Here is a 12704-nt window from a genome sequence, read left to right as displayed (position 1 = left end):
ATTAAGTTAAAGTGAGGTCATTTGGGTGGGCTCTGATCAACATGATGTGTCCTTATAAGATGAGGAAATTTGAACACAGAGACGTAGAGAGGGAAGACGATGTGAAGACACAGGGGAAGATAGCCAACTACAAGCCAGTCGAGAGGCCTCAGAAGAAACCCAGCTGCTGACACCTTGATCTCAGACATCTTGCCTCCACAACTGTGAGAAAATAAATCTTTATTGTTTATGCCACCCAGTCTGTGGTACTTTGTAAAGGCGGCCCTAGCAAACTAATACAGAGGGGAAGGGCTGATGGGGGTGAAAAGAAAGAGAAGAAAAAAAGAAGGTGAGAAAGACAAGAGGAAGAGGAAGTGAGGAGCAGGAGAGAGTAAGTACTTCCCTCTCTCCCAGGAGGATGATGGAGACAGGGCAGGGGCAAGAGAGTCTAGTTCAGGACCTTGGAGATGGCCTGTTTTGCAGGTTTACACAATGTCACAGAACACAGGAAACGACAGAAATCCAGGAAGAAAAGAGGGTAATCTAAAAAAAAAAGAAAGGTTCTGATGAACCTAGGGGCAGGACAGGAATAAAGACACAGACATAGAGAATGGACTTGAGGACAGGGGGAGGGGGAAGGGTAAGCTGGGATGAAGTGAGAGAGTGGCATGGACATATATACACTACCAAATGTAAAATAGATAGCTAGTGGGAAGCAGCTGCATAGCACAGGGAGATCAGCTCGGTGCTTTGTGAACACCTAGAGGGGTGGGATAGGGAGGATGGGAGGGAGATGCAAGAAGGAGGAGATATGGGATGTATGTATATGTATAGCTGATTCACTTTGTTACACATCAGAAACTAACACACCATTGTAAAGCAATTATACTCCAATAAAGATGTTAAAAAATAAAATAAAGTAGGGCTTCCCTGGTGGCACAGTGGTTGAGAGTCCGCCTGCCGATGCAGGAGACACGGGTTCACGCCCCGGTCTGGGAAGATCCCACATGCCGCAGAGCGGCTAAGCCCGTGAGCCATGGCCGCTGAGCCTGCGCATCCGGAGCCTGTGCTCCGCAAATGGAGAGGCTACAACAGTGAGAGGCCTGCGTACCGCAAAAAAAAAAAAAAAGACATGGAAAAAGGCACAAAATATGATGTTTAAATAAATTTAAAAAAGCAGAATGTAAAACTGTATTAGAGAATGACTGTACCTACAGTAAATATATGTGTAACCACTTTTTTAAAAATTAAAGTATAGTTGATTTACAATGTTGTGTTAGTTTCTGGTGTACAGCAAAGTGATTCAGTTATACACATATATGTATATATATATTTTTTCATATTCTTTTCCGTTATGGTTTATTACAGGATATTAAGTATAGTTCCCTGTGCTATACAGTAAGACCTTATTGATTATGTATTTTATATATAGTAGTTTGTATCTGCTACTCCCAAACTCCCAATTTATCCCTCCTCCCCCTTTCCCCTTTGGTAACCATACATTTGTTTTCTGTCTGTGAGTTTGTTTCTGTTTTGTAAATAAATTCATTTTTATCATATTTTAGATTCCACATATAAGTAGTATGATAATCTCTACTTAGTGAAGTAAATCAGATAGAGAAAGACAGACATAAACAGCATTAATATAAGAGTATGTACAGCCTCTTCCCCTTCCCTTCCCTGCTCCCTATGGAAAATTCTGCTTTGCTCATTCCCACTCCCTCAGTCTGTTGAACTCCAGTCTCACCATGTAGATCAATGTTGTGTGTGTGTGTGTGTGTGTGTGTGTGTGTCCTGGGAAAATGGGATGAGGAGCTACACTCTGTCATTTTCTAGAGGCAGAAGGTAGGGGCAGGCAGAGGCAAGCCATGAACAAGCGGTCCAGGCCTGAGGAGCTTGGGAAAGACTAGGTGTGAGAGGGTTGGAGTCTAGGAAAAATTGGGGGAAGGGGATTTTGAAAAGCGTTGCTGTGGGTCATAGCCTGGATGCTCCTTAATGTTTTCAGGAGAAGCAAACGAACATTGGGATTATTTTCAATTACTTTTGGTCTCTGGCTACATGAGACCCCAGACCTTATTTATTTACACATACATGCAAAGAAAAGGACTGGAAAGAAAGAAACCAAAACACTAGAAGTGGTTAACTCTGCATTGGTGGGATTATTAGGCATTGACACTTTTTTTTTTTTTTTTTTTGCAGTACGTGGGCCTCTCACTGTTGTGGCCTCTCCCGTTGCGGAGCACAGGCTCCGGACGTGCAGGCTCAGTGGCCATGGCTCACGGGCCCAGCCACTCTGCGGCATGTGGGATCTTCCTGGACCGGGGCACGAACCCGTGTCCCCTGCATCGGCAGGCGGACTCTCAACCACTGCACCACCAGGGAAGCCCAGGCATTGATACTTTTATGTAAGTTTTGAATAAAATCATGTATTAATGGTAAGGGGTGCATTATTGTTGTTTAAAGAAGGTATACATACTTTCAGTAGAGTGATCTGGGCAGGTTGAATTGCAAAGGGTTAGGAGTGAATAGGGGTGATAAAGTGGGCTTAGATTACTTTCTCAAGAAGTTGCTATGAATAGGAGAGACTTGGGCAAAAGCTTAAAGAGGTGGGAAATCCAAGACATTTTTGGAGGGAGAGGGTTTTTAAGATAGTGAGATCTAAAGAGTTTGACAAATAAGGCATCAAACACCCACTAAGGATGTATTGTTTTGAAACATTTTTGATAATTTGTATGTCCTGGAGGCAGAGGGAATTTTATGATCTAATCTTTAATTAGCTTTGAGGTGTTTCTCACTTGGTCCAAATGATATTGATTGAGAACTAAAAGGTAATGTCCTCAGCTGAGGCTTAACTGGGTCAAGAGTCTGACTTTCCAACAATTAAGACATTAGGGCTGTAGTGATAACAAAGATAAACTTTAAAGGACTCTGACATTTAAAAGAGGAATGCTGATTCAGAAATGTTAATTGAAATCTGTAAACTCACAGTTAAATTAGATGCAGATTTGTTTGTTAAATTCTGGGATTCCAGAAGTTAGAGGAAGGTGCATGATGAACAAAATTAGGTAGATTTCTTATGTGAGATATTAATGGATTGAACTCTTTATGTCCACAGCTGAATCTAAATACACTCAAAAGCAGTTTGCATTAATTCTTAGATGATTAATTAAATATACCCTAAAAGAAAATGAAGATTTGGGGGCATAGTTTCCAATCTTCCTGGGAGGGTATCAAAGATGATGGTGATGGTAGCATATCCCATAATGCTCCCTTGGAGGAGATATTAAGTAATTCTCATGTTCTCAAATTCCCAGAGATGAGTAATGTGTGAGTTGGTGAAGCTGATGAAGCATTGGATTTGGTCTGTGATAGGTGAAAACATACCTACTATACAGGTTTCAGCTGAGAAGAACTGTCAGATGCATATCTAAATATAATTTTCTCAGGCTTTTTCTTTGAGTATGGAGTACATATTTGGAAGAGGTTACAAGGAGATGGGGGAAGTGATGAATGCAGATTGCTCATAAAATTGGAAAGAGATATTAAATTGTCAAGAAGGTGTAAATGAAAAGACAAAAGGATAGATTTTGCAAGAACAGCCAGGGTGTGTATCAGGACAAGGGAAGCAGGATGGCAGGTGTAGATTACAGAGCGGGAGGAGGATAAACCTCTACCTTGATGGAACTGGTGTCCAAAGAGGCATGATCGAGTTCTGGGGCACATCTGTCCCAACATGTGTGAGCACAACATTGAAAATGAGCAGGGGAAATACTGGAGAAGAAATACATTTGGTGGCCACTATGTAGAAAGCATCTGAAAGATTCAAAACAGGAGGAAGGTAACAAGTTCAAGGAAAAATGCAAAGCAAGGGAATAGGGAAGGGGAGAAGGAACCAAATGTGTATCGAGGTTCTGCTAGAAAGCAAGCAGAAACTTCTGATGTAGCTATTTTGATGCCTCTACATTAACTCAGGCTTTTAAATGCAGTTTCCTCAAACTTCTCTCTCAAAATGTATGTTAACTACTTATGAAATAATGAACTAACATGCACAACTGATGTACTTGACTCTCACATATGGGGCGAGATTTCCATTTTCTACTTTGTTAATTTCTATATCATTTAAATTTTTATAAGTATACATTACTTTTATAATAAGACAAAACCAGAAAAATTCTATCAGAATGAGGTTAGCTTCCATGGATAAGCCACTTGTACCCCCAAATAATCATTGTGAAGTGTTGTATTCATGTTTAAAAAAATGTATTGATAGTAGTCATAGCAATAATAATATTATATAATAAAAGGATATTACTGAGCATATTACATATTACACATCACACTCACATTTTCCTTAAAGGTTAGGTTTAAAACCTCACCTCCCCACCCCAAACAAAATGTTATAGATGTGGCTCCACTGTTGCCCACACAACCATGCACAAATCTATGACGATGTATAAAGAGACTTAGATAACTGTGTGGGTGATATGAGCAGGCAGAGGCATTGGAACTCCCCTCTCCACCCTATACACCACTGGTCGATAGTTACCTTAAGGGCTCCACGATTTGAATTCCCAAACATCTGCCTACAGATTTTGCCTATAATCTCTCTTTTAGTCAACGCTCAATTGTTCTCAAATTTAGTTCAATGGTTCTCAAATTTAGTGTGCATAAGAATTACCATACAAAGTAGCACACACAAAGCCATGTATCCTATATTTTATGGGTGATTTAAGGGAGTTTTCAGAGATAATTTTGTTTGTACTTAATTTTTGTCTTACTTGCTGACTTTACAGCCACGCTGTTCCTTTGTATAATATGAGATTTGGCTCTACTTGAGAGAACTGTCAGAAACTTAATTGGGGATTCTCTTTGCCTCCTGAAGAAAAGAATTAGAAAACTTACTGTGGTTCAAATACCTTCTCAACCTTCCAAAGCTAGTATATAATAAATGCTTAATTTTTAGCCTGACCAAGAATCCTATAGAGGTATAGGCAACCATCCTTTATTTTTTCTAATGAAAGATGGAGTCCTATTATTAAGCAGTCAGGTCTATTTATTAATCCAAAACAAACAAGTATGACCATTGTAACTCTAAGAGAGAAATTGGAGAATTTGAGATGTAACCCATTGAGGAGTCAAGCAGATTCTCAAAGAATGAACAGTGACTTTGGATAGAATGATTTATGGCCCTTTGTGAGATGAGTGGGGAAGTAAATGGTTAAATGAGTGTGTCTGCCAGATGGGTTCCTAACCCCAGAGTGTGGGAGAGAAGGATGTATGGAGTTGGATTAGGATCCCAGGTGAAACTCAGACAGGTAAAGATGGGGTCCACAGGTTGGCTGTGCAAACTGTGTCCAGCACAGGGCCCTGATCTGCTGAAGGGGAAAGGGGCAGTGTCTCAGCAAGGGACTGTGCCTGCAGGGTTGGGGATTGGGCTGCCTTTTCCCATAGGCTCAAAGGCAATATATAGGCCAGTGGTAGACCAGGGAGGATGTCTGCTTCATGCACTAAACCTCACACAAGTTTAAGGGTCAGTTATTTAAACAGGATGTCTTGGCTTCAAAATGACTGTGAGGTGGGTGATACTGTATGTTGCTAACTCACATATTTTTCCACTCTTAAGGCTTCTCTTCCTGTCCCTGTTGGAGCGGGGTGAGTAGCACTCAAGCAGATACCTGGTTCTCTGAGATTTCCATAATTAGGGAAAAGATGGAGCAGGGCAGGAAAACAAAAGTGACTCTAAATTATTCTGTCTTGTTCCACAAAAAGTCTAAGCATTTGAGGGAAGGGGATTAGCAGGTATATAGACCAAACATCTTGGTAAACCAAGAGGAAACAGAAGATTTCCTTGGGCTGTGGGAAGGAGTTGTGGAAGGGGAGGAGAGTGGAGGGAAGGGGAGGGAGAGAGACTGATCAATTTGTGTGAACTCTGAATACAAAGGGGACCCTTGAGCCCATGTCCTAGCAACTCCCAGAAGGAAGAAATGGTTGTGTGGCATGTCTGGGACAACAGGACTAGAAGTATCTTGCAGATGATTCCATGTCCAGGCCTGACACGATAGCAGCAGAACAATGGGCATCTCAACACTACCAAGTGAAAGAGGACCAACTAGCATGGCCCAACCCCCAGTCCTACTTTGGCATTGTTTAAAACCAGAGATTCTCAGGGAAGACTGAGACGAAGTTGTTTTCTGGCAGTTTGGCAGATGGAGACCTCAGAATTTAAAAAAATATAAAATGAAAAAAAAATTACCTGAATATAAATTCTGAGATTTACATGTACTATCACTGCCTTTAAGTGAATATATCAAAATGGCTGTATCAGAGTCATGGTTCTTGCCTACTGTGTTCCAGGCACTGGGCGAAGCATGTTCACCACCTGTTCTGTCAAGTAAACTTCACCAAACAGCACTGCATGGCAGATGTCATGATTATCCCAGTTTACAGGTGAAACACTGTAGCTCAAAGACACAGTGACAAGTAGAGGGCCAGGGATGCAAACCGAGGTCTGTTTTCCTTCCTGCATTATGCTCTAGTTATCAGTGACATGTACCTAAACTCAGGGGCAAAGGGAATATAATGGGGTGCTCAAAAGGTAAAGAAAAAAAAAAAGGAGCTCAGTCCATTATAGCAACGGGTCTGTCTTGTTACTGAAAGTAGAGTACATAAATAATACTGATATGCAGAGGGAAAGCCCATTTGTCACTAGACCAAAAGAAGGAAACTCTTAGGCAAGGAATGGAAGTTCCTAGGTGACACTAGACTTACAGAATCCAGGTCAGACAACAAGCCTCTCTTCTCTATATCAGAGGCCTCTTTTCAGAGGCATAAGTGTTGAATGTGTTTTCAATATGCTGTGGTGAGTCTAGATTAAAGCAAACCAACCAACCTACAGGTGTGTAGATGTATTTTCACCAGCCTATATAATTTCCATTCATTCAACTCACTGGAGCACTCCTAAAGCCATTAGGCTAGAAAAACGAAAGCTTATACACACACACACACACACACACACACACACACGTGCACAGGCACAGTCAATCAATTCCAAAATTCCTACCCAAGTTTGAGCAAAAGAACAGATACACTTTAGCATTTATTTTAAAAATCTGTCTAATTTCTCAAAGACCCAGGTTAGACTTAAATGTTTATATTTAAGGCTTTGGATACATGCTATTCTCCAATTCACAGGACCAGGTTACCTGGTTAGGATCAGGATCAACTTCATCCCAGTTGTGAGTGACATGGCCTTGGTCAATGGATTCAAAAGGCTTGTGAGAAACCGAAGGTAGAATCCTATATAGCCAGCTGGGGGGAAACAAGGACACATAAGCCTTAGGGTGATGTTATGAGTGATGCACAGACTGGCTCAGGAAATACCATTAGGAAGACGCTCAAGTAAACAATGATCTGTGGGCTTTAATGTGAGAAGCAATGACACAGCATCATTTCTTAATAGCCACTGCTGCCCATAGCCCTGGCCTCTTCTCACCTTTCCACACGATCTATCACTCTTCAAACTGAGCCTCTAGCCCTTGGTTATTTCCATACTGACAAAAAAAGAATTGCCTTTCCCAATGACAGCTATAAAGGAAGGGAAAGTACCTTGAGGGATATCTGTGCAGGCAAATCCACAGAAAAACATTAGCTTATGTACATATTGGATACTAATCCTTGCTCTGGCTTTGGAAAGTGAGGATGAGTTCTACACAGATTGAGACAATATGGGTGGTTTCTTTGTCATTTTTGAAATATAAATCAATTTTCTTCTTTAAAATTATAGAAGTAATTCATGCCAGTGATAAAAATAATTCAAGTAATTTTAAGTCTCAAAAGGTAGACTTAGATGGCTTTCTCCTCCAATTTCTTCAGAGCCAATCCTCAGAGGCATCAGAACTTAACAATTTTCTTGTACATTCTCTAAGATATTTCCAATGCATAATAAGAAAAATTGCCAAATTGTTGTACCACTTTATTCTCACAACACTAATGTGTGAGTGCCTGATCACCCACATCTTTACAAATAGGGGGTATTATTAATAATTTTGGCCTTGTAGGTAAAAAATACTATCTCATTTTTATTTGTATTACCACTATTATGAGTAAGGTTGAGAATCTGTATGTTTATTGGCCCCTTGGAATTTTTCTATAAATTACTTGCCCAAGTCCTTTACCATTTTTCTATTGGGTTGTCTTTTTTTTTTTTTTTTTTGGTATGTGGGCCTCTCACTGTTGTGGCCTCTCCCGCTGCGGAGTACAGGCTCCGGACGCGCAGGCTCAGCGGCCATGGCTCACGGGCCCAACCGCTCCACTGCATGTGGGATCTTCCCGGACCGGGGCACCGTGTCCCCTGCATCGGCAGGCGGACTCTCAACCACTGCGCCACCAGGGAAGCCCTGGGTTGTCTTTTTGATGTTAATTTGTAAGATGTTTAGGGAATTAACATATCTAAAATTATAAGAGCATCCATCTTTACTTTCTTATAGTACATTTCTGGCTTTGTTTCCGGAAGAGAAGACTCTGATGAAGGAAACTTGAAGGACACCAGGAGGAGAACCATCCAGAAGTTGAGAGGGACACTGAACCTCACTAAGAGGGACCCAAGTCCTTTCAGAGGCTGTTACCTTGACAGGGTACAGCAGGAAGAGGAACACCACTTGGGGCAATGGAAGACCAGACCTGCTTGAACAAGCTCTGGCCCTTTAAGCCCCAGGACAGTCTACTTCAGGGGGTGGAATTGACCTGGCCCTACACTGAGCCATTTGGGAGATTAAAGGGCTAGCTAGATTAGTTCAGTTTTCTTTTGATTCCTCTAGCTCTAGGTGAAGTAATCTCAGACATTGGACTTTGGGCCATGAATTAACTAGGCCTCTCTAGGTTCTATACGGAATTGAGAACATGTGTGTGTATATTTTAGAACCGACTGTGTGATCCTGGGCAAGTTACAAGACTTTCTTGTTTTTTTTTTTTTTTTTGGTCACCCTGCCTGCCTTGTGAGATCTTAGTTCCCTGACCAGGGACCAAACCTAGGCCCTCAGCAGTGAAAGCTCAGAGTACTAACCACTGGACCTCCAGGGAATTCCCAAAACTTTCTTGATCCTATGTTCCTCATCCTTATCTCCTAGGATTGTTGTGAGGATTCAGAGTTTATGTACCTAGAATGCCTGGCACACAGTAGGTGCTCACTTACTAGATGTGTGTTGAATTGTCTATCTGTCTACCCCTAATCATCTGGGTTTTTATGATGGTCCAGATTTCCTACATTCTCTGTGCTGGCTCTCACCTTCTCAGGACCTAAGGGATCAGCTAATTAATCAGATAAAAATCAACCCCTGATAGATATACTCTCTGATAGTTTGTGGGTGGGTGGGGGGGAGTTCCTGAACTTTGTGGCTTAAATTAGTAGTGACTAAATGTAGGAATTTCAGGCTTTCTCATCTATGGATGGGGCTGGTTCCATCTTCCCACTGGGGATTTTGAGCATTTTCACAAAATTCTTGTGGATACCTTTGAAGAGTTCTAAACAGATGGGTGAACCATGCCTAGTGTCCCTTGTTTTTTAGCTGAGTTTATAAAACTCCCCAGGCAGCACTACACTGCCCTGGACAGAGATTTAATTTTGATTCAGGGAATGGTGCCAGCATCTTAATGAAATGCCAACAGCTCCTTTTCAGCCTCCTGGAACAGAGCTCTGCCCCTCTGGCTGAAGATATTGCTGAATAATGGGGGCAGGCAGCAGAATCCGGAGTCCAGGTGTCCAGTTAGTGAATGGGTCATAAAGTCAAGAACATAGTCATGGAGGCCAGGCTGTCATAAATTAGAATAGACAGGAATTGTCTGTGTGCTTACCTTACCTTGGCTATCTGGGCTTGCAGAGAGAGAGAGATGATTAAATAGCCATAGAATTAATCTTGATTTGACAAGTATGGGAAACTATCTCTTCCCCCTCCATGTACAGATCTATCGAGAGGGAAGCAATATTGATATTGGCATGGTAGCATAGCACCTGCCAGTCAGTTTTCTGACAGCCTCCTAGGGATACACTGTATTGGAGGGAGACACTCTGCTACTGTGGCAATAATGATGATGATAAAAATTAATGTTAATTGAGCACTCATCATGTACCCAGCAATGTGCTAAGCACATTACATACATCCTTTCCCTTAATCCTCATCACAACTATGAGATAAGTACTATTATTATCTCTTTTACAAATGAGAAACCAGAAGGCTCTTGGAGGGTACATGACCTTCCCAAGGTCACACAGCTGGAAAGAGAAGGAACCAGGATTTAAACTCAGGAGGCCTGCCTACAGAGTGGGCATGATTAACCCCCAAGGGGAACAACCTATCATTTGTGTGGTCCATGGTGCTTTTGTTCTCACTATCTCATTTACTTCTCAGGAGGACTCGCTGGAGACAAATCCAATCACCTTCCACTAAGCAGTACAAGACTGCCTGCCCTCTTCCCCCAAACTCCAATATAAGCAGCAGCCCTCTACACAGGTGTCCTATTCTGAAATTCCCATAATTAGACACTGCTTGTTTAAGTCACAACACTCAACTGCTTCCCTAAACCAAAACAGCTACTGCAACCAACCTGCCCCATAGGAGTTAACCAAGAGATTGAGTTCATTGACCTGGCTTGTAGGATTAGAGCAAACATGGATCATGACACGTTGTGCTAATGAATGTGCTGGTTTCCAGCAAAGACAAATTCCGAGGAGAAAAAACCTTATTAATTCAAACCACCAGGGGCCATAATACATGACCTTTCATCTAACCCAAGCTTGGATTATCCAACATTTTCATCCAAAGAACATAATACTTCTAGTCAGTTGAGGAAGATATTGCATTGAATCTTCTATAATTTTGAGTTAATCATTATAAAAAAACCTCCCAAGTAAATCAAAATTTGGAACTCAACTGCACAATCACAGGGGAAGGCCAGACTATGAGGAAGACTTTCTTCTGAGTACAAACAACAAATTGTAAGTGGAACTAGACATGTCTGTTTTCTAGGCTCTGTGCAGCTGCTCTCTCCCCTTCTTCCACCAGTCACTTGATTCTAGCTGGAGATGAGGTTCATCCTCCCCTGGCTATGACCCAGAGCACAGCCTGTAAGAAGCAGGATCTTGGACAACCCTGGGAGGCTGTGGCCCAGGTATAGGAGGCAGCACTAAATACTAGTCATAGCTCCCATAGACTGCAGGTCAGAATTAACCTAACCCTCTTACCTTCTTTTATTGCTGCTCCGTGGACAAGTGAAAGCTGATCCTGAGAGCTGCTCAGCATACAGATTGTAAGGGCAAACTTGAGGATTATTCTAAAACAAAGGAGGCAATAAATGACATCACTCCATCAGAAAAGCATTCCACCTTCCCATCAAACAACTCAGTGGGGGAATTCTGTCTTGGATGGGGATGCTCTGAGCCACTCACTACACATGACCATCTCCAACCCATACGTCCTTCTTGTAATAATGTTTTAGGTGACTTTCCTCCTTGATTAGAAAAGTAGTACATGCTTATTGTAGAAAATTTATAAACTATAAGCCATTATCTCACCATCCAGAAATAACCCAATCTTGACATATGAGTATATTTCCTTCCATTCTTATCCTCCAAAATGGGAACGCTATGATATGTGTAGTCCTGTTAATAATTAGCACTTTAAATAAAGAGGAAACACTATAACATGAGCATTTTTTCATGCCATGAAATATTCTTAAAAATTTTTGACAAAATTTTTGTTTGCCATATTTTTGCTATTGTAACCAACACTAGTGTGAACATCTTTGTGTACGCATTTTTTTTTTTTTAACAAGGACTGATTATTTTCTCATCATTGACATATCTTATGCTGTTCAAGGGAACTTTAAGGAAGTCCCTTAACCCCGGACCTAGGGGATCTTCTTGAAAGCCCTAAATTTAGTGTTACTTTTTTGGGACTAAGTGCTTTGCCATAGGTAACCATTATCCAACTTTAATCTTTGTATTGTCATTGTTCTGCATCCCAATTGTCTTAATGATTTGTGAAACTCCTAGACAGTTCACAGGCTAATTTTCAAGATGGTGGGTAGAAGCCCTTGGCCTGAAAGCTGGTCATTCATTCCTATAATTCAGAGGTCTCCAAGCTAATATTCTATTCACTCATACCTGTCCTTCTGGCAGGGCACCTGGGCAGCGAGGATCCTCTGAGGCACACTCATTACCGAATCCAGAAATGTACTGCATGTGACAAAGACACAAAGGCTACCATTAATGGGATTTAAAGAGTATTTTGCTATTTTGACTGTCTATGAAGGTAAGAATTTCTTTATGGACATATGTCTGTGTATCACATTCTATACATAACATCTTTGCTGTATCTTGGCATGTGAACCATTTAGGAAAGATAATTTCTCTGTGTGAATTTTAAAGACCACCAATTAATTGGGAGAAGAGTGCTGGATATTACATGGACTTTCCACCCTTAGCTGTACTTAGTTGATTTATGGGCTTGTTCTTAATTATCTCACTCCAAGAACAGGTTCTTTAATTCTGGACCCATCAGGGAGTTCCTGACAGGGGAGATGGCTCAGGCATCACCTCAACTCCAGGTTAGTAAGATCTGGCTGGCCTAGCTTGCAACCTCCCTGAGGTTGGAGCTCTACTTCCCCTCCATACGCTGAAACAAGTAGCTAAAGAGTGTGTGGATCCAATCTGACAGCAAAAGCCTTGAGAA

The 12704-nt window shown here is 41.4% G+C and overlaps 1 protein-coding gene across 1 annotated transcript in view; it reads right to left on the bottom strand.

The window, feature by feature from the left end:
- Positions 1–12214, bottom strand: part of HGD (homogentisate 1,2-dioxygenase) — a gene marked incomplete at its 5' end in the record, with an annotated part of 40148 nt that extends 27934 nt beyond the window's left edge. The window contains 3 exons of the mRNA XM_079705259.1: positions 7182–7287; positions 11216–11304; positions 12137–12214. Of these exons, the coding sequence (XP_079561385.1) occupies positions 7182–7287; positions 11216–11304; positions 12137–12214 (273 nt within the window). The remainder of the gene's footprint in view (positions 1–7181; positions 7288–11215; positions 11305–12136) is intronic.
- Between the last annotated feature and the right edge of the window lie 490 nt (positions 12215–12704).

The sequence above is a fragment of the Hyperoodon ampullatus genome, assembly GCF_949752795.1.
Source record: "Hyperoodon ampullatus genome assembly, chromosome: 5".
In the NCBI taxonomy this organism is placed as follows: domain Eukaryota; kingdom Metazoa; phylum Chordata; class Mammalia; order Artiodactyla; family Ziphiidae; genus Hyperoodon; species Hyperoodon ampullatus.
Note: the sequence above shows the minus strand (reverse complement) of the source record. Positions and strands in the feature narration are given on the sequence as shown.